The sequence below is a fragment of the Bactrocera dorsalis genome, chromosome 3, assembly GCF_023373825.1.
Source record: "Bactrocera dorsalis isolate Fly_Bdor chromosome 3, ASM2337382v1, whole genome shotgun sequence".
In the NCBI taxonomy this organism is placed as follows: Eukaryota; Metazoa; Arthropoda; class Insecta; order Diptera; family Tephritidae; genus Bactrocera; species Bactrocera dorsalis.
The window spans coordinates 12,982,616-13,008,554 of record NC_064305.1 but is presented as its reverse complement, the minus strand read 5'-3'; the positions used below and the strand labels follow the sequence as shown (position 1 = coordinate 13,008,554).

The 25,939-nt window shown below is 37.7% G+C and overlaps 1 protein-coding gene across 3 annotated transcripts in view; it reads left to right on the top strand.

The window, feature by feature from the left end:
• Positions 1-25,686, top strand: part of LOC105233243 (transient-receptor-potential-like protein) — a 49,898-nt gene extending 24,212 nt beyond the window's left edge. For all 3 annotated transcript variants that reach the window (XM_011215260.4, XM_049451538.1, XM_049451537.1), the window contains 12 exons: positions 2,420-2,657; positions 12,911-13,053; positions 13,173-13,353; positions 13,542-13,733; positions 14,638-14,872; positions 19,751-20,024; positions 21,257-21,649; positions 21,976-22,171; positions 22,830-22,994; positions 23,073-23,292; positions 23,975-24,317; positions 24,384-25,686. In XM_011215260.4, coding sequence (XP_011213562.2) covers positions 2,420-2,657; positions 12,911-13,053; positions 13,173-13,353; positions 13,542-13,733; positions 14,638-14,872; positions 19,751-20,024; positions 21,257-21,649; positions 21,976-22,171; positions 22,830-22,994; positions 23,073-23,292; positions 23,975-24,317; positions 24,384-25,362 — 3,559 coding nt within the window. In that variant the 3' untranslated portion in view covers positions 25,363-25,686. The remainder of the gene's footprint in view (positions 1-2,419; positions 2,658-12,910; positions 13,054-13,172; positions 13,354-13,541; positions 13,734-14,637; positions 14,873-19,750; positions 20,025-21,256; positions 21,650-21,975; positions 22,172-22,829; positions 22,995-23,072; positions 23,293-23,974; positions 24,318-24,383) is intronic.
• Positions 25,687-25,939: the final 253 nt, after the last annotated feature.

The window sequence follows — 25,939 nt, the reverse complement described above, 5'->3', positions numbered from 1 at the left end:
GAAGCCAAGACCTCTTCTTGGTTATTCATGAGAGTCAGAGACTCTTTTGTTCTAGTATTATCGATTTATGTCTAATAGAATGACTTCAAAGTACATATTTGAACTATCACATCAATTTACGCTCATGAATTAGATTCGTTCATACGATCAAGTCCATAAATTGATTTTTTATCTTTTCAGATTCGGTGCCAAACGAATTTCTATTCAATATTTAATTCTCAGATCTATAACCACGCTGTTAATTCAATGAGTTCGAAGACTGATTGAATTTGACTGAGTTGTGGTTTGGCGTGCTAATGGTGCTATTTGATAGTCAATCCTCGACTTGGGCCTGAAATTATAGTTCTGGAGAGAGTATTATCGCTTTATCAAAGATCTAATGTCTGATTGAACAGCTAAAATATAGTTAAATATATTGTAGGTTGAGATCTTTTATTCCATCTAACGGCTATACGTTCTTCGATTAAATTGAAACTTCGGAAATATTTCCGTTCTATTTTTTTTTCATTGTGAACTTACTTTTGGTGGACCCAGTGTAGAAACTGCAAACTCAATTTCATAAGTTTATTTTAAATAGCTCTTAACTTAACAGAAAGAGGAGGAGTAAGGTAGGTGAGTATGTAGAGTGAAGAACCTAGGTCTTTAGTAGTGCCATTATGAAGCGTCTACAACTAAAATCTTCTTACTTTATTATGTTTTTTCTGAACCATCCTACGTTTCTGATAAATTTTATTAAAACAAAAAGTTTTATCTGTGAGAGATCCGCAAGAAAGCATTTCCTATACAAAGCTTCAACAATAGTCAAGGAATTAGTGCTGGTATACCATTCTTCTGAATTTTAATAGTCGTCATGTGCGGGCCATATTCCGTTCATGCCCCGTTTGCCTGCTTGTTGAGCCAGTCAAGCAACGTCTGCACCGAAACTCAGCTAAATCTATAATACATATCGTACTAAAATGCAAAATAACGTAGCCTCACTTTTCATAAGATTACAGGCGAACGAAAAACGACATAAGAAGCCATTCATATTGATTAAAAATTTGAGTTTTGGTTATAAACTTCTTATATATTAGTTACAAATCGGTTATATATTGGTTGTAAAACGGTTATATATTAGTTACATTTTGGTTATATTGACAGTGGAAGCTGAAACTTATATACTAGTTATAAATCGGTTATATATTGGTTATAAAACGGTTATATTCCAGTTATATTTTGGTTATATTGACAGTGGAAGCTGAAACTTTTTTGCTACACATATGTAATATAATGTAGTGAGGAAAAACGACATAATAAAAACTTTCATATTGAAACAAAAATTGAATTTCGGTTATAAAATGGTTATATATACAGCTGCCACTGTCAAGTAGCTGAAATTTTATGCTACATAATTTTCTTCAGCACAAAAAGGTTTCAACTTTAGACATTTTTCTATGTTTTCTGTAACCATTTTGGAACTATATTGAAATGCTGTTGATCATTTTAAAAGAGTGACTGTTATGTAGGAAGGCAAAGACTGCTTAAGCCCCATATACTACATACAGTAATAAAAGCAGCAGAAAGCTTTGGGCACCACGTCGGCTGCAAGTTGACCGCAAAGTTTACTCATTCTATTCAACGGGGCAGGAAAAAGTCATGCCAATTCTAAAGCGCTCATAATGGCCTGTCAACCTCCAGTGGCCAAGCTCATTTGGTAATGGCTTTGACGTCGCCATAGATTAGCTTGTTTGCTTAAATTCGGCACTCAGCCTCAGACTAGTAATTAAAAGTTACTTAAAGTATAATACTTTTTTCCACACTGCAATGTTTTTCAATTTTCCAATATTGGCATTGATTGCAAGGAGAACAAGGAAATAAAGGAAAGGAAGAGAAATAGAGGCGAGGAAAGGAAAGAAAAAATAATGAAAGAATGAAGGGCAGGCAGCAAGTGGGGAAAGGTACAGCATGAAAGAGTTGAAAACCCAAAAATTAAAATGGTATTGAAAAATATTTTGCAGTCGGTCATTGTTGGAATTATTAGAAAGCGGTCAAGGCTTTTCATTGTTGTGCGACGAGCGTGTGGCGTTGTCATAGTCGTTTAGGGTATTAGCTGTACAGCACAAGGCTACATACTCTTGTGCCCTGTCGTGGTTTACACTTACCTTTAGTGCTGCGCTTAGTATTTTCTTTTTATGAAAATTTTTCGATATTTCTTTCGTTGGTAATCAGACAATCAATGCTCGCCTTGAGAAAACTTCACCCTAACTTGTTCACTGATTTTCCATTATTCTTAAATATACTTCGGTTGCAGCTTTTGCAATACAGCTTTGTGTTTTTTTCATTTTATATTTCATTTCATATTTTTGATTTCTTATTTTCATAATTTGCTGTTTCTTGTCGATTCTTACTGCTAATAATCGCTTTATTTATTCCGCCTTAGAATTCTGCAGAAAGCTCATCGCAAGCGCCACATCAATATTAATTGCATGGATCCGTTGGGTCGCCGCGCGCTAACGCTGGCCATTGACAATGAGAACCTCGAAATGGTTGAATTGTTGGTGATTATGGGCGTGGAGACGAAGGATGCCCTGCTGCATGCCATTAATGCGGAATTCGTTGAGGCTGTCGAGCTGCTGCTGGAGCATGAGGAGCTCATCTACAAGGAGGGTGAACCCTATGTGAGTAAGGAGCAAAATATAGTGTATATATGGGTCTACAGTTGAACTCTTTTAACTCGACTCAACATAATTCATAATAAAACTTGGAGTTGGAGAGACTTCGAGTTATGGAAGGAAATTTGACTTCTGTTGCCAATTCAAAAGTTCGAGTTATGGAAGTTCAACTGTATATTCTCATGTATTATAAGTTAAGTTTTTAATAATTGTACGTGTTATTTTATTATCGAGAGGAACGTACAAAATTTACTTCCCAGAATTCTTTTCAAATATTTCAACAGCATTTAAGCTCAAAGTGTATAACTGTATGCAAAAATCGATTAACAATATTGATGCATCATTATTCAATGGCCACAACAGCTAACACATATACTCAATAATAGTGCAGGACTCACTTAAAGCCTGCTGAAACCCAAGCTAAAGGGTGATTTTTTAAGAGCTTGATAACTTTAAAAAAAAAAAAAAACGCATAAAATTTGCAAAATCTCATCGGTTCTTTATTTGAAACCTTAGATTGGTTCATGACATTTACTTTTTGAAGATAATTTCATTTAAATGTTGACCGCGGCTGCGTCTTAGGTGGTCCATTCGGAAAGTCCAATTTTGGGCAACTTTTTCGAGCATTTCGGCCGGAATAGCCCGAATTTCTTCGGAAATGTTGTCTTCCAAAGCTGGAATAGTTGCTGGCTTATTTCTGTAGACTTTAGACTTGACGTAGCCCCACAAAAAATAGTCTAAAGGCGTTAAATCGCAAGATCTTGGTGGCCAACTTACGGGTCCATTTCTTGAGATGAATTGTTGTCCGAAGTTTTCCCTCAAAATGGCCATAGAATCGCGAGCTGTGTGGCATGTAGCGCCATCTTGTTGAAACCACATGTCAACCAAGTTCAGTTCTTCCATTTTTGGCAACAAAAAGTTTGTTAGCATCGAACGATAGCGATCGCCATTCACCGTAACGTTGCGTCCAACAGCATCTTTGAAAAAATACGGTCCAATGATTCCACCAGCGTACAAACCACACCAAACAGTGCATTTTTCGGGATGCATGGGCAGTTCTTGAACGGCTTCTGGTTGCTCTTCACCCCAAATGCGGCAATTTTGCTTATTTACGTAGCCATTCAACCAGAAATGAGCCTCATCGCTGAACAAAATTTGTCGATAAAAAAGCGGATTTTCTGCCAACTTTTCTAGGGCCCATTCACTGAAAATTCGACGTTGTGGCAGATCGTTCGGCTTCAGTTCTTGCACGAGCTGTATTTTATACGGTTTTACACCAAGATCTTTGCGTAAAATCTTCCATGTGGTCGAATAACACAAACCCAATTGCTGCGAACGGCGACGAATCGACATTTCACGGTCTTCAGCCACACTCTCAGAAACAGACGCAATATTCTCTTCTGTACGCACTGTACGCATTCGTGTGGTTGGTTTAATGTCCAATAAAGTAAACTGAGTGCGAAACTTGGTCACAATCGCATTAATTGTTTGCTCACTTGGTCGATTATGTAGACCATAAATCGGACGTAAAGCGCGAAACACATTTCGAACCGAACACTGATTTTGGTAATAAAATTCAATGATTTGCAAGCGTTGCTCGTTAGTAAGTTTATTCATGATGAAACGTCAAAGCATACTGAGCATCTTTCTCTTTGACACCATGTCTGAAATCCCACGTGATCTGTCAAATACTAATGCATGAAAATCCTAACCTCAAAAAAATCACCCGTTACATGCCTGTCTATACGTGTGTGTGGACACTAGCAGGCGTCAATTCTTGTGCGCGCTTTTCGCAACATCGACAAAAATGTCAGCGCCTAATGAGTTGATAACTGGCATACGGGCGCTGTCGGTTGGTGTCTGCTGCTGCCAGCGCTTGAGCCGACGATACTTTAAAGGCATTTGTAGTGAGCTGCTGAAATTGATGGATCTTATGTGTCATACTTACCCGCATACATATATATATATACAACTATAACAAACATATGTGTGCGTGAGGTTTCGGCACAACAGTTTGCCATATATGAGGCACATATAGCTGGATACAAGCATATATGTAACTATGTATACATATATGTATATATTTATATATATATATGCCTTCATATGTGCATATCAATACTTGCTAATGTGTGTATATGTGTGTGTATTTCAATAAGCTGTCTGTCAATAAACTTTATTAATACAACACTTGACACTTGTGCTGACACAGGCATAATTGAAGGCGATTAAACGGAAGCTTGTACGCAAGCCAGTACCAATACATACACAAATGCACATACACACGTGTAAACGAAAAACTTAAAAGTATCAGCCTTCCTTTAACACTTTTCACACAAACTATGCTCACCAGTCGAAGACACTAATATATATGCTTCATCGATATGCACTTGTGTGTCGCATAAATATATATGTGTTTGTGTGTAGTTTTGTATTTTGGTGCCAGGAAGCATTACCTTAACACCCCGCCCAGTGCTCGTTAAGACAGTTGCCTCGTTAGTCACGTACTTATCACAGATTTTCAAACAGACGACAAGTGTTTGCCAGCAACATTCTTTCTCTCTCAAGCAGGCAAGGCACAGTTTATAATTTGCTTTTGCTGCTGGCAACAGAAATTAAATTTATATACATTTTTTAGGTAAAGAAAATGTTGATAAATTGAAATTCTTGAAAATTAAATTTAGTGTTTGCTTTTGTGAATAAAAAAAATAATAATAATTCAATTCATACATAATACAAGCTACATGCTTATAGGTACAAATATGTGCAGACTTTAGCCTTCTTTGGTAATTATGATACTGGCTATTGTACTTCCATGGATTTGTATGAGCATCGATATATAGTATGTACTTACTTCACTATGTTCTTCTTCTTCTTAATTGGCGTAGACACCGCTTACGCGATTATAGCCGAGTTAACAACCGCGCGCCAGTCGTTTCTTTTTTTCGCTACGTGGCGCCAATTGGATATTCCAAGCGAAGCCAGGTCCTTCTCCACTTGGTCCTTCCAACGGAGTGGAGGTCTTCCTCTTCCTCTGCTTCCCCCGGCGGGTACTGCGTCGAATACTTTCAGAGCTGGAGTGTTTTCATCCATCCGGACAACATGACCTAGCCAGCGTAGCCGCTGTCTTTTAATTCGCTGAACTATGTCAATGTCGTCGTATATCTCGTACAGCTCATCGTTCCATCGAATGCGATATTCGCCGTGGCCAACGCGCAAAGGACCATAAATCTTTCGCAGAATTTTTCTCTCGAAAACTCGCAACGTCGACTCATCCGCTGTTGACATCGTCCAAGCCTCTGCACCATATAGCAGGACGGGAATTATGAGAGACTTATAGAGTTTGGTTTTTGTTCGTCGAGAGAGGACTTTGCTTCTCAATTGCCTACTTAGTCCGAAGTAGCACCTGTTGGCAAGAGTTATCCTGCGTTGGATTTCAAAGCTGACATTGTTGGTGGTGTTTACGCTGGTTCCAAGATAAACGAAATTATCTACAACTTCAAAGTTATGACTGTCAACAGTGACGTGAGTGCCAAGTCGCGAGTGCGACGACTGTTTGTTTGATGACAGGAGATATTTCGTCTTGCCCTCGTTCACTGCCAGACCCATTCGTTTTGCTTCCTTGTCCAGCCTGGAGAAAGCAGAACTAACGGCGCGGGTGTTGAGGCCGATGATATCAATATCATCGGCATACGCCAGCAGCTGTACACTCTTATAGAAGATTGTACCTGCTCGATTAAGTTCTGCAGCTCGAACTATTTTCTCCAGCAGCAGATTGAAAAAGTCGCACGATAGGGAGTCGCCTTGTCTGAAACCTCGTTTGGTATCGAACGGCTCGGAGAGGTTCTTCCCGATCCTGACGGAGCTTTTGGTGCCGCTCAACGTCAGTTTACACAGCCGTATCAGTTTTGCGGGGATACCAAATTCAGACATCGCGGCATAAAGGCAGCTCCTTTTCGTGCTGTCGAAAGCAGCTTTGAAATCGACGAAGAGGTGGTGTGTGTCGATTCTCCTTTCACGGGTCTTTTCCAAGATTTGGCGCATGGTGAATATCTGGTCGGTTGTTGATTTGCCAGGTCTAAAGCCACACTGATAAGGTCCAATCAGTTCGTTGACGGTGGGCTTTAATCTTTCACACAATACGCTCGATAGAACCTTATATGCGATGTTGAGGAGGCTAATCCCACGGTAGTTGGCGCAGATTGTGGGGTCTCCTTTTTTATGGATTGGGCATAGCACACTTAAATTCCAGTCGTTGGGCATGCTTTCGTCCGACCATATTTTACAAAGAAGCTGATGCATGCTCCTTATCAGTTCTTCGCCGCCGTGTTTGAATAGCTCGGCCGGCAGTCCATCGGCCCCTGCCGCTTTGTTGTTCTTCAGGCGGGTGATTGCTATTCGGACTTCTTCATGGTCGGGTAATGGAACGTCTGCTCCATCGTCATCGATTGGGGAATCGGGTTCGCCTTCTCCCGGTGTTGTGCTTTCACTGCCATTCAGCAGGCTGGAGAAGTGTTCCCTCCATAATTAAAGTATGCTCTGGGCATCGGTAACTAGATCACCTTTGGGGGTTCTACAAGAGTATGCTCCGGTCTTGAAACCTTCTGTTAGCCGCCGCATCTTTTCGTAGAATTTTCGAGCATTACCCCTGTCGGCCAGCTTATCGAGCTGTTTGTACTCACGCATTTCGGCCTCTTTCTTCTTCTGTCTGCAAATGCGTCTCGCTTCCCTCTTCAACTCTCGGTATCTATCCCATCCCGCACGTGTTGTGGTCGATCGTAACGTTGCGAGGTAGGCAGCCTGTTTTCTCTCCGCTGCGACACGGCACTCCTCGTCGTACCAGCTGTTCTTTTGCACTTTCCGAAAACCAATGGTTTCCGTTGCAGCTGTACGTAAGGAGTTTGAAATGCCGTCCCACAGTTCCCTTATACCGAATTGTTGATGAGTGCTCTCAGAGAGCAGGAGTGCAAGCCGAGTAGAAAAACGTTCGGCTGTCCGTTGTGATTGCATCTTCTCGACGTCGAACCTTCCTTGTGTTTGTTGGCGTGCGTTTTTTGCTGCACAGAGGCGGGTGCGAATTTTGGCTGCAACAATATAGTGGTCCGAGTCTATGTTAGGACCTCGGAGCGCACGCACATCTAAAACACTGGAGACGTGTCTTCCGTCTATCACAACATGATCGATCTGGTTGGTGGTTTTTCGATCCGGAGACAGCCAGGTAGCTTGATGTATCTTCTTATGCTGGAATCTAGTACTACAGATAACCATATTTCGGGCCCCGGCGAAGTCGATCAGCCTCAACCCATTTGGGGATGTTTCGTCGTGGAGGCTGAATTTACCGACCGTAGTGCCAAAGATACCTTCTTTGCCCACCCTGGCGTTAAAGTCGCCAAGCACGATTTTGACATCGTGACGGGGGCATCTCTCATAAGTGCGCTCCAAGCACTCATAAAAGGCATCTTTGGTCACATCGTCCTTCTCTTCCGTCGGGGCGTGGGTGCAAATCAGCGATATGTTGAAGAACCTCGCTTTGATGCGGATTGTGGCTAGACGTTCATTCACCGCAGTGAATGATAGTACTCGGCGACGGAGTCTCTCTCCCACCACGAATCCAACACCAAACTTGCGCTCCTTTATATGGCCACTGTAGTAAATGTCACAAGGACCTACTTGTCTCTGTCCTTGTCCCGTCCATCGCATTTCTTGGACGGCGGTGATGTCAGCCTTTATTTTCACGAGGACATCAACCAGCTGGGCAGCGGCACCTTCCGGACCGGACATTCCAGGTGCATGCCTTCAATTCGTAATCCTTATTTCGTTTGCCATGGTCGTCATCAAAAGGGGGGTCACTCATCCGAGGCTTGTTGTTCCTTTTCATTGGGGGTGTTTTTTTACGTGGCGGGTCCCAAACCCAGCGCACAACCCTATGCAGGGGATGTTTCGCCTTCTCACGTTAGCTCGCCTTCAAACGGATGTTCTTAGGCTACCCAGAGGATACTTGGTCAAAGACCGGAAGTCGTGAGCTGCTTGAGTCATATGCAAAAGAATCGTTTCTGGCCACTCCCAAGTGAATGGCGATCAGAGAACTTTCCTCACTTGCGTGAACTTCTACACATGACTCCATCCTCCCTTCACTATGTTACATATATAATAATTTGTTGCCAACAGCATTTAAGAAAGTCTTAAATTTTGTCCTTCAAGTCTTATTTGCCTCAAAATTAGCCTGAGTCTCCGAGATCACCTATTTTTTGGCACTATATTTTTTGCCATAAAATCTGCTTTTGGTATCTAGGCAGTTGCCGCTGTGCACCAGAGAACCTCTTGCTCTGAATCACCACTTTGTTGTTGTATATGCTCCAAACATACCAAAAGCCTCGGCTGGAACGCCTTTACCACATACCATAGTGTTTAGATAAATTTTAAAGTTCTTCAGCTTTGCTAATTTTCGGAGCGCATTTGCTTAGATTGTTGGAAAGTTCCCATCTGCGTTATTAAGCAGCCATTTCTATTCCCTTTTGGGAAAGATTCATGCTTTGTGGTACGAGTGTAACATTGTTAATGGGGGAGCCTGCTGTAGAAGCTTAAAAAATCGATTATTGGTAATTTGGTTAAATCTCTTTAAAAAATATCTAAGAATATGTTCCCAAAGTTATAAATGAAAATTCGAAATATTTTCGAAGCTAAGTAGAAGGAAAATAGTGACCGAGCGTCTAGTAGATATATGAGCGGTTTTGATATCAGTAACGTATTTGGATATCGATATTTTAATTCGATCTATTTATTGGTATTTAAATTCTCAATATTTTTTTTCAATAATTTTCTTGGTTATAGACATTATACTCCGATATTTAGGTTGGAGTTTGAGTTATAGCGAGAGTTTTTTGATTATTATGTTATCGATTATTATTTTATCGATGTAATGTTTCAATATATTTTTTAAAAATATAATTATCGATATTTTCGCTGGCATAACTTATGGAACTCATATTTCTTCAACTTTTTTGAAACTTTGCTATCGATAGTTAGTTTGGTATAAAAGTTATCGATGCCGTAAAACTGTGATTTTTCATTTTGAAAATGTTTAAATAATTTTTTATATTTGAATTTTCGATTTCATGTACGGATATCTTCATCAATACGCGAGTTATCGATATTTTAATGCTAATAATAATATAATATATCGATATGTTTTGGATAATCGATAACATATACGAATATTTTCATCAATACGCGAGTTATTGAACTATGTATATCTCAACTCAACTTCACTTCTTAATATTTATTTTCGTTATCTTTCTTGATCATATACATCATATTTCGATATTTAGGTTAGAGTTTGCGTTATCGAGATATTTTTTTTAATCACGTTTATCGATAATATATTTCGTTATGTTTTTCGATATTATAATTATCGATATTTTCTTTGGTATAACTTATGGAACTCATATTGGCTCAACTTTTTTGGTATTTCTTTTGATATAGTTGCCCCAAAGGACGATAAATTGAAGTCCTTGCAAGGAAAAGTTTTTTATTTGACAAGATATTGTCATGAAATTTGGCATGGATTATTTTCAAAGAAAGAGCTATAATATCAGAAGAAATTATTCAGATCGGGTAGCTATAGCATATAGCTGTCATACAAACTGAACGATCGAAATAAAGTATTTATATGGAAAAATTTTTCATTTGTGAAGATATCTTCGCAATATTTGGCATATATTATTACAAAAGGCATTGTTACAATTTCCGATAATATTGTTCAGATCAGACTACTATAGCATATAGCTGTCATATAAACCGTATCAGCAAAATCACAATAAATATCTTTTAAGACCATTTTATGCTGAAGAAATCGCTCAAAATTTTTTTTATAATTATGATTATAAACAGGAAAATAACTGTAAGTCGGAGAAAGTGTGTGCAGAGCAAAGTTACCAGCTTATTGTATGTAGCCTTGGTTTGTGTATCTATTTGGCGCCAAACTGGCAACCTTTTAATAACATTTAAATAAAAACATTGCAAATGCAAAGCAATTACTTTCATTTTCATATAAATTTACATGTGAGTAGCCACACACTTACACACATATAGTATATGCAATAATTTATTCATATACATAAAATTTGCGTATACGCCTAGGTGTCGCTGCTTAGCAAAGGCGTTGAGGTCCAATCAATGGTGTAGGCAAACATATGAATGAATATATAATAATAATGGGAAATGCGAGGAAAAAGTTTGCAAAATTAGCTGCCTGTATGTATGTGTATGCACATACATATGTATATGTGTTTATGGCAAATGTGTGTGTAACAGCCATTGCGCACTTGACTGCCTCATCAAGCAATCATTTATGCATTCATTCACGCAAACAGCTATTCATCGTGCTATTTTTATGCTTTTGAATATATTCATAAGCGTTTTTGCCCCAGTCACATGCTTCCACAGGCGTGCGCGCACACACACACATATTTGTTTACACAAAAAATAACGCCAATAGGAGGACGTGTGTGTGTTTGTAGCCGTATTCATATGCAAAAATGTTACCGTTGCCTTTCACCTTTACAGTTTGTTGTCGCAAATGTTATGCCACGCTTGATTAGGCACTTAATGTGCCAAAGGGAGGTGGAAGGAAATCAACGCACGCCGGTGTGTGTGGTGGAAAGTGTGGAGTGATGCGTGAAAGCAGCTGAGCCGATGAGCTGCTGGAAGTGTCAACGCGTCGTGTCCTTGACTTTGTTGCACATTTACATATATACATACATGGATGTAATTGTATGTGTGTTTTTGCTTGCCAGCTGCCACAATTCGGTTCAATGCGCGCTCGCACTGCCGTTCTTTGTCTTCGCACCGACCTTTATACACAAGCCGGTGACTGAGTGAGGCATTCAGGTGTGGCTAATAGGCAGCCATTTAACATTCAATCACGGTTATAATAGTAGGCATGCATCACTCTGTTGTTTTTTGTTTGGCTTGTGCATATTCAATATGAGAACTATTTTTGAGAATATTTTATTTTAAGAAAAATCGAAAATTTTGAAAAAATAATTAGCTTAATACGAGGTATGTTCAGAAAATAATTGGAATTTTTAAATTTTGCGGGTTTGGAGATCCCCATAGTCAAAATTTTTTCCTACAACTGGCTTTGAGCTATCGATATATAATTCGATACATTATTTGATATGTGTGTTATCATTGTCATCAATGCTATGTGAGTTGTCGATATTACGTTTCGATATCCTTGCTGGAATCATTGGTAATGCATTTCAAAAATCTATCGGTAAAAATTTTATCGATTTAATTTTTCAATATTTCAATTATCAATATTGCATTTCCAAAAAATGTATCGGTAAGATTTTATCGATATCATTTTTCGGTATTTAAATTATCGATATGCATTTCCAAAAAAATTTCGGTAAATATTTTATCGATTTCATTTTTCGATATTTGAATTATCGATATTGCATTTCAAAAAAATCTATCGGTAAAAATTTTATCGATTTAATTTTAGGATATTTGAGTTATCGATAATGTATTCCTAAACATCTTTCCGTAAATAATTTATCTCTTTCATATTTCTATTTGCATTCGATGCCAACGGGTCATGATTCAATTATTCTATTGCCATTTGAGTTACCAATATCCGTTTTGGTTTTTTGTCATTTCATTTTTCGATAACTTGTTTCAATATATTTTTTATATGTGATTTGTCGATTTATGATTCGATATATTTTTGGATATGAAGTTATGGTTATTATGTCTCGATGTTTTTGTTGGTATATGAGTTGTCGATATTTTAATACGATATCTCTGGTTGTACCTTAGCTATCGATGTTTTATTTCGATAAATTTGCTGGTATTTGATTTATCGATGTTTTTAAAGTTATCGATATAACTGAAAGATTTTGGTATTAAATTTCTGATAAATCTATTCGTTTTACATAATTTTTTTATGTCTAGTTATCGATATATTTTCGATATTTCGAATCTTTGTTTGTATTGATTTTTCGATATTTTAGTTTGTTTGTTTTAATTGTGCATGATTTTGGGATATCACATTTCGATTATGTTATCGGTACACGAGTTATCGATATTATTAAAGTTATCGATATAATTTTTCGATATCATTGAAAGATTTTATATTTGAATTGCTGATAACTTGTTGCGGTATACATACATACATATATACGCTATATATCATATAATGATATACATTTTTATATTGCATTATCTCCATTTTATTTTGCTTTTTCTTTTTACAGAGTTGGCAAAAAGTCGATATAAATACAGCCGTGTTTCCGCCCGACATCACACCGCTGATACTGGCTGCTCATAAGAACAATTTTGAGATCTTAAAAATTTTACTGGATCGTGGCGCTGCCGTGCCTGTGCCACATGATATACGGTGCGTATGAGTAACCTCGTTGTAAAAAATACAACGCTGCAGTTTATAAAAAGAAATTATAAAAATATCTGTTTTTCGTATTATTAAAATATTCCTGCTTTGCTTTATTTTCATTTCAGCTGCGGTTGTGATGAGTGCGTACGTTTGTCTAACGAAGACTCGCTGCGTCATTCTTTGTCACGTGTTAATATTTACAAGGCCTTGGCGAGTCCCTCACTCATTTGTCTCACCTCCAGTGATCCTCTACTCACGGCATTCCAACTTTCATGGGAGTTGCGGAACTTAGCTTTTACGGAGCAGGTTAGTTAATAATATCAAGGAAATCTTTATTTGGAAGCTAGCCATAGAAGAACTGAAATTCAAAGGAAATAATTAAATGGAAATATATTTTATTATTTTTTTTTTTTGATATTTTTCTTTTTTTCTATTTGCATTATACTTATTCAGTCACCAAATGTTCGAAATTCTTTATATTCTTGTTGTTTTAGGAATGCAAAGCCGAGTATATGGAATTGCGTCGTCAGTGCCAAAAATTCGCTGTTGATCTGCTGGATCAAACACGTACCTCGAATGAGCTAGCCATTATACTCAACTACGATCCGGAGATATCTACATATGAGCCTGGTGATCGCATGAGCTTGAATCGTCTAGAACAAGCCATTATGTATAAGCAAAAGAAGGTGAGTGAGAGAAGAAGAAATGTGTTTGAAAAAAAAATATTTTTTGATATTTTTAACTGAGTTAAAGTTTAGGGTATAAGCAGTTTTATAGTTTTATTCTTGGTCAGTGCTACTGCATCTTAGTATGTGCAACAAAATTACATTCCAACTACTTGCATATCGTCACTTAAAAAGCAAAACCACGTGTCATCAAAAAAACTCGAAATTGAGTGTATTATTGCTTACTATTCACTACATACAATTTTCAGCTTTCGCTGTCAGATATAACCAATATATAACCAATGTATAACCATTTTATAATCAAAACAATTTTTGTTTTCAGTACGAATGATTTTTAATATTTAATTTTTCCTGTGCTTCACCAAATCATACTGCATATGTGAAAAACATAAAATTTTCCGCTTCCACTGTCAGATATAACCAATAAATAACCATTTTATAACCGAAACTCAAATTTTGTTTCAATATAAGTATTTTCTATTCCTGTGCCTCACTACATCATACACATACATATTTGTAGCATTAAATTTCCAGTTTCCACTGTCAGATATAACCAAAACATAACCAATATATAACCAATACTCAAATTTTGTTTTACTACATCATATTACATACACATTTGTAGCATTAAATTTCCAGTTTCCACTGTCAGATATAACCGAAACATAACCAATATATAACCATTTTATAACCAATACTCAAATTTTGTTTCAATTCGAGTGATTTCTTTTATATCGTTTTTTCTTCGTCCGTTAACTTATGAAAAGTGATGTTATATTATTTTGAATTTTAGGTGACGATATGTATTTCGAACGCTCTCAGTTTACTCTTTTTTATTACATTTTTAGTTCTAACTTAAAATAAATTTTTAGAATTAATGCCAATTTCTTCTACTCTCCTTTAGTTTGTTGCCCACTCGAACATCCAGCAACTGCTCTCCGCCATTTGGTATGATGGCTTGCCCGGTTTTAGGCGTAAGACGGTACTCGAAAAGTTCTGGTGCATCGTACAAGTGGCTGTGCTCTTTCCCGTCTATTGTATGGTCTACATGTTTGCGCCCAACTGTCGTACCGGAATTTTGATGCGTAAACCGTTCATGAAGTTTCTCATACACGCCTCATCCTATCTGTTCTTCCTGTGTAAGTATGCGGAGTTTAAGGCATGATGAGCAGGAAATTTGTAAGTGTGTTTGTGTGAAAATATGTTTGAGAGTACGTGTGGATTGCGTAGATGTGTGTGTATGTAACTACTCGAATGCTCAAGAATGCTACTGTATACACCCACATATAACTACTGAATCTCACATACCGTTATTACAGTTTATGCTCAAGCAAACGAGTAGCTGTTAATTTGTAGCGCGGCAGGCATACCTCTAAGTGAGTCCTCATTGAGTTCTAAGCGCTGTCGGCTGTAGCTATAGTTTCAGCTACACTAAGATTGAAGCAACTCCAATCAGTCCAGCAACAATTTTTGTTTAATAAACGGCAGCATAGTGTAATCTTGCCGATCTAAGCGGCTTGTCTATGTAGAATGTAGACCGAGTACTTGAGAGTTACATAAAAGCATTGTAGTCAGTGGCTGCTAACGTCTTGAATAAGATTAGAAATCGGGTTAAAGTTTTAAGTTTGTACTAGAGTGAGTAAATAAGAAGAAATTTGAAGCTTTCGCCTTCCATATATGTCTTTATGGTAGTATGTAAGACCAAAACACATCGCTAGAATATCAGTCAGTATTTCAGCTCCGAAATACCAACAGAGTAAGCGCCTCAATCTGCTGTCAGTTTAATTCATGCATTAGCAAGACATTTACTCTCAAATCTTAAACGCTCACGTTCTCTTCTAAGTACTTATACTCTTCCTTTCTTACTCTATGCCTCACTTTCCTTCACCCTCTCTTCATTTACACCAAATTCTTAAACGCTCACGCTCTCTTATTCTCACTTCCTTCCTCACTCTTTTCCTCACTCATCTTTCATCACTTTCTTTCCCTCTCTTTCTATCTCTCTCATCTTTTTCTGACAGCTGTCATCATTTTTGGTGCGCCTCAAGCGCAATGCGTGCAAATCACTAATCTTTCCAGTCCATTAAGCTTGCTGTTGATGGCATATTTGCTGCTTGTCATTTTTGTTAATAGTTTGAGCCGCTTATGAGTGGATGAAATGGACATTTCACCTAACGGTTATTAGCACTTGTCTGGTCAAAAGTAATTTGCTGTTGTCACGTCAAATTGCTATCGTGATTTCTCAGCATGCTTTTCTCTTAAAGATCGAGAAAAGACTTTTTATGGTTGTATAATAATACTCAAAGTGCAAATATGCTTTTGGGCATTAAGAGTTCTAAGAAAAAAGATTTCATAAGCTGTTATAGCAAAGAACAGTTTTTAGGAAGCATTAAGACAAAAATTTCTAAAGCAGGCTGTCAGCTTTAACACGCTTAGAGTTTAGGGTATATTTCCAGTATTCCATTAGCTTATCTCTTGAAGATTAATTTTAATGGTAAAGAGTGATTCAAAGTTAATTTTTTCGAAAATCTTTTTTTATAAGAAATAAGAACTACGCTCGTGCAACTAATCGCGTTTAAGTGCAAATAATTGAAGAGCTTTCAAATACCTTTAATTTGATATCCATATTGCAAAATCGCATTTACATTATTTCTTGGTGCTGGCAACCCTATGCTATATTTTTTCAACAGAAAACCCTCCAAAAGCATATATGGTATGATAGGTATATTGAAATAATTCGTTTATATTATTAATTTCATGAATTCGTCTTAATTTTTATATATTTTTTGACCAAATATTAAACATTTGGCAACCCTGCTGCAAATAATTTTGAATATAGAGCACTTTTAAAGCTTTATAGCCCTTTAATTATTTTCTAGTAATCCATTTATTTTATTAATTAATTTTATTAAAGATGTATGCAAATTTTATGCAGGTGGCAACCCTTGTAAAGTATATTTTACAATGTAAACTTTTGAAAATCATTAATATATTATGTCATTATTAATAAGTACAATATTTAAAAAAATAGGTTTATATTATGAATTTAAAAGCATACAAAATTTTCAATATTTGGCAACCCTGCCGAAAATAATTTCGGATATTTAGCATTTTTAAAACTTTACAGCCTAATAATCATTTTGTAGTAATACACTTCTTATATTAATTATTTATTATTATTTTATTAATTTATTAGATCAAAAATTTGAGCAGCTGGCAACCCTTGTAAAATAAATTCTGCACTGAAAACTTCTATCATATCATAAATTTAATATATCATTAATAATAAGTACAATATATTGAAATAATAGCTTTTTATTATGAACTCCAAAGCATAACACATTTTAAACATGTGGCAACCCCTCAGAATTTTTTTTTTGAATTTTTTAACATTTGTAAAGTTTTATAACTTGATAATCATTTTTTAATAATATATTTATTTTATTAATTTAATAAAAATAATTAAATAAAAACATTATCATAAATAGCTTTCTATTATGAAATCAAAAGCATACCAAAACATTTGGCAACGCCGCAGAAATTTTTACTGAATTTTGTAAGTTTTTAAAGTTTTCAAGTTTTATTCCCATTTTGTAATAATTCGTTTATTTTATTTATTGATTAAAAACAAATTTTAAACAGGTGGCAACATTTATAACAAAGATATACCATCCAAGCCGCACCCTCTTTGTTATGAAACCTATAATTTAGTGCTTAAATTATCTTTGTACTTATTTTCATTTCTTAATTTTAGCAGATTGCAAATTTTATTAAGATGGCAACCTTGCAGAAAAAAAATTTTAACGTGATATTTCCAAATCTGCTTGGTTTGGTACCTTATATTGGTGTTTTTGTCTTATAAATTTGTTTGTCTCTTATTGAATTTTCATAATAGGTGGCAACCTTCCAAATTTGCATAGGTTTGAAATTGATATTGATATTTAAGAGCAATAAGCTATGTCCCTACTATGACAAAAATACTGTTTAGTATTGGCAGCGGCTGCTTTCTTGAGAATGAGGGACCCTAAAGCGAAAAATGTTTCGGAAAATCACTTTGAGGTAATCTCAAGGACTGAGAACTTGCCGATAAAAGAGTACATACCTTTTAAATTATTTTAGTGAAGTTAGTGTATAGCGCTTGTAGGTTGTAATAGGAGCTATAGATATAGAGTAGGACTGAGTTATAAAATATAAAACAATATTCAACAAAACATGCACAGAGTTGCCATACGTAAAAAATTAAAAGTCTTGAAACTAAAAGGGAATATAGACAATAAATTTGACTAAATTATAAAATAATGCTAAAACATTTCGAAAATTTATACATGGACAGAGTTGCCATATGTAGAAGATTAAAGTACATTAATTAAAAAAGGGTTGCGAAAAAAGTAATGGTTGTAATGTGTAATGAAATTATAAAATAATGCTTAAACGTAGCAAAAAGTATATGTAGAGCTACCATATGTAAATAATTAAAATAGATGTGGCAACTCTGCACATGTAAACAGTTTTTAAACGCCTTAAGGTTGCCACAAAAGCTATAGAAAGAAAGCTCGAGTAAATTAGAAATGAACACTTAAGCGATTAACAAATGTATACTTGAGTTGCCATATATATAAAATTTTTATATGTGAAAAAGAGGGTTGCCTTGCAAGTTAAGATATAAAGTTCGACAAAATTATAAAACAAGCAAAATTATAAAGAAAAGTTTTAAAAATGTATATTTGGATAGTGTTGCCATATGTAAAAAAAATAAATGGCAGGAAATATAAAAGGTATGTCATGCAAGTTATAGATACAATATAAAGTACGAGAAAATAAAAAAAATATGCTCAAATATAAATATGAATAGAGTTGCCATATAAAAAATATTAAAATACATATAAAGAGTGTTGCCACTTGTACTTAGAGTTAAAATAAAATAAAAATTTTAAATGAAAAGCTTGACTACAGAGTAAAATAGTACTTTAGCACAATGAGAAAGTATGTATTAACAGAGTTGCCATCTTTTTAAAATTTAAGTGAAAAAAATTTTATAAGTCCAAGACAGCTCTCGGTGGAACGTCAGCAAAAATGTTTTCTTAAACTTAAAATTTACTGAGTAGAGTTGCCACTTTTTCCAAGTTGAAAGCGAATTAAAGAAAAAGCTGATTGGAAGAGTTTTAGAAAGAAGGCAATTTTACTACTTTAAACCCGATACTCGCACAAACAGTTATTATTGATTGCATAATTCAACTTCATTCCTCAAACTTTGAGCAATACTTGATATTTTGGTGCACCCACCATCCCCAGTAATGACAACTGAGTCAAATAGTATTTGTCAAACATTTAGAAACCCATTTATGAACATTATCTAATCGAGTCAAACAGACAGCGGCAATAATAAATACTTCAGTGGCTGAAGTAAATACCCACGGGATTGTGGCTGCGAGCTACAACAACAGCAATGAAGTAGTAGTGAAAGAAGGCAGCGAAACAATAAAGAACTTGTTGTAGATAAAAGTGCCAGGAAGCGGAAGCCAGTGGTCACTGTGGCAGGAGTAGAGTAAAATCGAATTATATTTATAGACTTATGTGCCGTTACTCGTGCGCATTACAGCGTGTCTGTGTTGGTGTGTGTGCGTGTATGAGATTGTAACGGAGTGCTTTTAGTGTGACGACTACAAGCGCTTGACAGCCGCAACAAATAAGCAGTTATCAAAGCCATACAATGCTCAGACATGTTGGCAGCTTGAAAAGATTCCCGGCAATATTTTTCAATTTCTCAATTTATCTTCCCACTGCCTTTCAGCCATTTCGGTTGCACTTTTTCAAACAAATGATTTTTTCTTTCTCTACTTTTTGCTATAATTTTCTACTTTCAACATTCTGCTGACTGCTGCACTTGCTTCGCACGTTCAACACTGTCCACTGTCCTTGAATGCAACGCGTTGCCGGCGCGCCGTTGCCCCGTCGCGCTTGTCAACCACACACATACATTTTGACACACACACATACATACTTCTTTTGGCAAACAGTCATACTAATCCTGGTGTCGCAACGTGCCGACGACGATGTCATCCGTCTTTTCGGCACCGAACGCATGCGGCAAACGCTGGCCGAAGAACAGCTGCGTCAGCGTGGCAAAGCACCAACTAAGCTGGAGCTGTTGGTCGTCTTCTATGTGTTCGGCTTCATGTGGGAGGAGGTGCAGGAGATATTTACGGTGGGCATGAAGAGCTACTTGCGGAATATGTGGAACTTCATTGATTTTCTGCGCAACAGTTTGTACGTGAGCGTCATGTGTTTGAGGTAAGCGTCAGTGGTGGATATGAAATTGATTGAAACTGAAAATAGTTTAAATAAAAAAATTCCCTAATGAATAGCGTAGTGAATATAAAATAAAGACCAAAGCGTAGAAAATATAAATTTGTTACCCACAAAAAAATATTTCATATTTCATGTTCCATCCGAGTGATTCCAAAAATATTCTTGGAAGTCTTGGAGTTCCATCTGAGGAATTCGAAACTTCCCCGCAATTCCGGAGTTCCATTCGACTGATTCCATAATATTCGTGGAAGTCCGGAGTTACATCCGAGCGATTCCAGTAATATTCCTGGAAGTCCGGAGCTCCATCCGATTGATTCCAAAAACATCCATGCAAATCTGGAGTTCCATTCGAGCGATTCCAATAATATTCTTGACAAAACCATCCATGCATATCCGGAGTTCCATCCGAGTGATTCCAATAATATTCCTGAAAGTCCGGAGTTCCATCCGAGTGATTCCAATAATATTCCTGGAAGTCCGGAGTTCCATCCGAGTGATTCCAAAAATTTGCATGGAAGTCTGGAGTTCCATTTGAGTGATTTCAAAAATATGCCATGAAGTCTGAAGCTCCATTCGAGTGGTTCCACATTCCTACAAGCACGGAATAGAATCCGAGAAATTCCAGAAATATTCCATGAAGTCTAATGTTCAATCCGAGTGATACCAAAAATATTCCTGAAAGTCTAGAGCTCCATCCGAGGGATACCGAATATATATTTCTGTCCGGAGTACCAAAAATATGACTGGAAGATCCGCACAAGTTATTCCAAGAATATTCTTGGAAGTCCGGAGTTCCATCTGAGTGATGCCAAAGACATCCCTGCAAGTCTAGAGTTCTTTCTGAGTGATTACATTGATTTTTATATTGGATAAAACATGAAGAGTTTTTAGTTCAGAAAGAAATGAAGGTCCAATCGAACTTCCTTTACATGGAAAAATCTCCAAATTTGTTTCAGCGATTAGAAGAACCCACAGCTTTCTAGAGTCGACTTCGATTTTTTTCTCCTTCCTCTTCCTCCATCTTCGAACAACTCCATAAAGAGGAAGATCCAATCGACCTTCCATAGCATGGAAACATTTCCAGATGCGTTTCTGCCATTAAAAAACTTGTTAAAAGATCCAACAGAGTCATCTTCAAATATTTCCTTCCTTACACATATTTCTGTTTAGTTTTAAGTCAAATAAAGTATTTATTAACACCTTCTTACTTTCAGAATCCTCGCCTACATACAGCAAACCAGCGAAATCCGCCACGATCCGAAAATGGCCTACGTGCCACGCGAAAAATGGGACGACTACGATCCACAGCTGATCGCTGAGGGTCTACTAGCCGCCGCTAATGTATTCTCAGCACTCAAACTTGTACATCTATTCTCGATCAATCCGCACTTGGGACCGCTACAGATCTCACTCGGACGCATGGTTATTGATATTGTGAAATTCTTCTTCATCTACTCTTTGGTGCTGTTCGCCTTCGCTTGTGGCCTCAATCAATTGCTGTGGTATTTCGCTGATTTAGAGAAGAGTAAATGTTATAGCATGCCAGATGGTTCAGCTGATTGGGGTGGTAATGGTGATTCGTGCATGAAGTGGCGACGCTTCGGAAAGTAAGTGAGACAGTGAATGTTGAGCGATTACTTAATGTGACTCTTTAGCGCTCTATGCTTCGTCATTGAGCTGTCCGAATTCGGTTTCCAGACAATATTATATGCTTTGTTTTTTCACTATCCTTCTTCCTGCGGCAATCTTTAGTTCGCTGTAGCATAATATTTCAATCCAAAGACTTCACTCATCTTGTGCTCTTCAGTTCTGTGTAATCCTTCATTTGCTCATCATCTCAGCCGCCATAGATTATTTCCAATTATTCATTACTTACTCATCACTCACACACAGTTTCTTTCAATACGTTTCACATTGGATCTCCATTTTGCAGCCTCTTCGAGTCATCGCAATCACTCTTCTGGGCCAGTTTCGGCATGGTTGGCCTGTCCGATTTCGAGCTGACCGGCATTAAATCATACACACGCTTCTGGGGTTTGCTGATGTTCGGCTCGTACAGTGTCATCAATGTGATTGTATTGTTGAATCTACTCATCGCGATGATGTCCAATTCATATGCCATGATTGATGTAAGTTGAAATTGCTTAAGCGAATGAATGAAATGAACTCGCCGGCGCTTGTAGTAGACCGGAGGGACCGCTGACAAACTACAAGACAGAGCGACAACCGACAACAGACTTTTCACAGAGAAAAATATGTGCAAATGAATAATTTGTAGTTGGAAGAGTCGGCCAACAAGTGGGTGGGAATGACGGCCGTTTGCTGAATGACCAAGTTGTTGAATTGATATGTCAGCAAGCTGGTAAGTCAACGTTTTGTCTGCGTTGAACGGACGACGAACAAAGGACGACTGATAAAGGCGTCGTAGTGTCGGTGGAGATGCACGTACAGATTGAACTGATTACCGCGCCAAACTCCCTTACAATCCCTCAAAAGTGAAGACGTGTCTGTGTGACAAAAAGTTTTTGCTGCCCACGCTGGCAGAGACCAAAGAATTGTCACAGACCGTCTGGTCGGCCGGTCACGTACGCGCAATGAAAACGCCAACGGAAGTATGCGTCTTCTTGTGACCAAAAAATAGATTTATTTGTTGGCGCCGCAATGCCACTCTTACCATTCAATGCTTGATTTATGCGTGCACTGTTTGTAGGCACAAAAGCTGTAGTTTAAGATATTTTATCACCTACTTACGTGCTCTACCAAGGCTCAAGCTTTGTCTTCTTACAGGAACACTCGGACACTGAGTGGAAGTTCGCACGCACCAAATTGTGGATGAGTTACTTTGAGGACAGCGCCACTTTGCCGCCACCATTCAATATAATGCCTTCGGCTAAGTGGCTAATCAGGGTGTTCCGCAAATCGAGCAAGGAGATCGATAAGAAGCGTTCAAAGGTACAGCTAATTAGGCACTAAATGGCCTCATTTGTAATAAGAGCTACTTATGAGTAATTGTTTATCGCTATTTCGCAGAAGCGTCAACTTAAGGATCAGGAGAATGCCTATGATAATATAATGCGCTCGTTGGTTTGGCGTTTCATTTCGGCGGAGCATCGCAAGTTCGAAGAGAATCCTGTTACCGAGGATGACATTAATGAGCTGAAATGCGAGATATCGACAATGCGCTATGAGATATTGGATGTATTCGAGAATAGCGGTTTGGATTGCTCGAGCGCGAGCAAGCGTGAGAAACGTAAGTGTGACTAAGAGTTGTAAGTTGTCCGTCTAGCAATCGGAGTGTTTTGCTCTCTTCAATCTCGATGAAATCTGAAATTTATGTAACTTGGAACGATTTTGGGTGATTGAAATATAGAAAAAAGGTTACATACAATTCGAAGTGTTTTGGAGTTATTACGAATTTTTCGGAGTAGTGAAATTTTGTGTAAAATACAGTTATAAATCAAAATAAATAATTGTTTATCAACGCGAATTATTTTGTATTTAGATTTCGGCATGTTTGCTTCGTTCTAAAATCTATGAACGCTAAAATTTCTATTATTTGAAAAGACTTTGGGAGGTTAAAATGTAATAAATAAGCTTTTGAAAAATTCGGAGTGTTTCGGAGTTATTGCAAATTTTTCGGAGTAGCGAAATATTATGTAGAATGTCTTTATAAATCAGAATAAATAACTTTTGGTTAACGTGAACCATTTTGTATTTTGCATTCGGAGTGTTTTGCTCATTTCAAAATCGCTGAAAATTCAAGCTTGTAACTTGCAAAGACTTGGGAGGCTACGGAAAATTCGAAATCATTCGGAGTTATTCCGAATTTTTCGGAGTAGCGAAAATCCAATCAAATTCATAAATCAAAACAAACGATTTTTAACTTACACAAACAATTTTGTAACACTATTTTTAATGTAAACTACTTCCAGCATCACGTGCTAAGCGCAACAAAGTGTGGGAGCGCCGTCTCATGAAGGGTTTCCAGGTGGCGCCTGTGCAAGTCGTCTACGCCGAAGATGCGAACTTCAATGTGAATGGCGAAGGCGAAATCAACGAAATTAAAATCGAGAAAGAGCCCTCGCGAGATCCCAATGAAACACCGCTCGAACGTTTCCGACGTGTGGCACGCACAGTGGCCGCACAATCGGCAACACACAAGTGGACCGTTGTGCTGCGTGGTGTAACCAAGAATTCGCAGATTGGACGCTGCAGCAACTATCACGATGCGGACAATTTGCAACATCTTGGCAAGGCGATTGAAGAGGCGAAACGGTGAGTAAATTTATTAAAATAAACACGCACGAATTGAAACTTCAATTTTCTGTATTTACTGCACAGTCTCATCATGCTCAGTCCCACCTTTTCGCGTTCAGGCATTGAGTCGCCAATACCGATCGAGTTCGAGGATGAGAAGACCTCAACACTACTAGATTTGCTCAATAAGATAAGCGAAGAGATCGATGATCACTATGACACACCACACGGCCGAACGGCTGAGATGAAAAAGCATGAGTTACTACGTGCCTTTCACCAACAACAAGCCCCCACCTATAAAGAGCAAACATTTCTGAAGCAAAACAAGCCCTCGAAATTGCAACCAGTGGAACAACCACCGCTGACACGTGCCAAGACCGCCCCGGAAATAGAGCTCAATAAGGCCGGCAAACCACCGGCTTATAGCAGTAACAAAGTAAACAGCAATAGCGGCAAGCAACCTTGCAAGCCCAACAACGAATTGTCACTCTCCGCCTCATCTTTAGCCAAGCAACAACAGTCAACGAAAGCGCCTGCACCAAAAACGCAAGCACCTGGCAAAGCAATTAGCGCGTCTACTAGTGGGCCCAGCGGTTCGGTGAAGAAAGCAACTGCACCACAAGCGCCGCCCAGCTATATACATAGCAATGTGAGCAAAAGCAGCGGCGCAATTGAAAGAACCGGCAGTCGTCACACGCCATTTTCTGTAGAGTTCGGTTACACTGGACGTCGACCGGGCTACACTGGACCTACCGGTAATACCAACTCCTTCGACATCGATGTGGTCGATTTGGATGATATGGATACGGATAGTGAACAGTACTTCCACACCAATGCTGACAATGTCTCCGACGTCAGTTCGGTTGTCAATGTTAGTCCCATGCAGCCGTCCGGTGGCGCAAGGCCAAAAGAACAGCGTGCTGAGCTAACGCGCGGCTTTAGCATTGAAAATGAGAAGCAGCCGAAGGCCACAAGACAGCAGTCATCGGGTGGTAATAATAATAGTAGCGGTAATCGTGCGCCACCACCGCCGGTGGATCGTAATGGCAAGCAGTGGATGTAAGCGTTAGCATATTTCGATTCAAATTACTGCAATATTTGGCTGAGGCCGCTTTAAGAAATTTGTGCGAAATTTTTAAATAAATATATAAAGGATATAAATAACCGAAAACAACTCAATTCAACACTTAAAATACAACACCACCGCTACAGCGTTGTCAACACTGAACATTGTGTGCCTTCTTCCGTATTAGCTATCTAAGAACGCTGATACTCTCAGCCGTGCAGTTGAATTTTGTGAAGTGAACTTGCTGTTGCAATTAAAAGCAAATGTTTGTTAACAAAATGCAATAATAAATTGTTATTTAAATATCAACAAAATACTAAATATCGTCTTTTATTTCAACATAGATTTCCAATTAATATTATTTACATGACAAAGTTGCGTATACGCACTGCTGCCTTCTGATTGCAGTTCAAACCGAAATATAACGAAAACTAATTTTAATTTCTCATTGTCACCTATGCTAAATAAATAGCAGATACTTTTATACAGCAAATATTTGAGGAGTTTATTTAGAGAAATTATTTGGAAATAACACTCGTGAGATTATTATCTGGCTGAGGAAATTAGTTACATA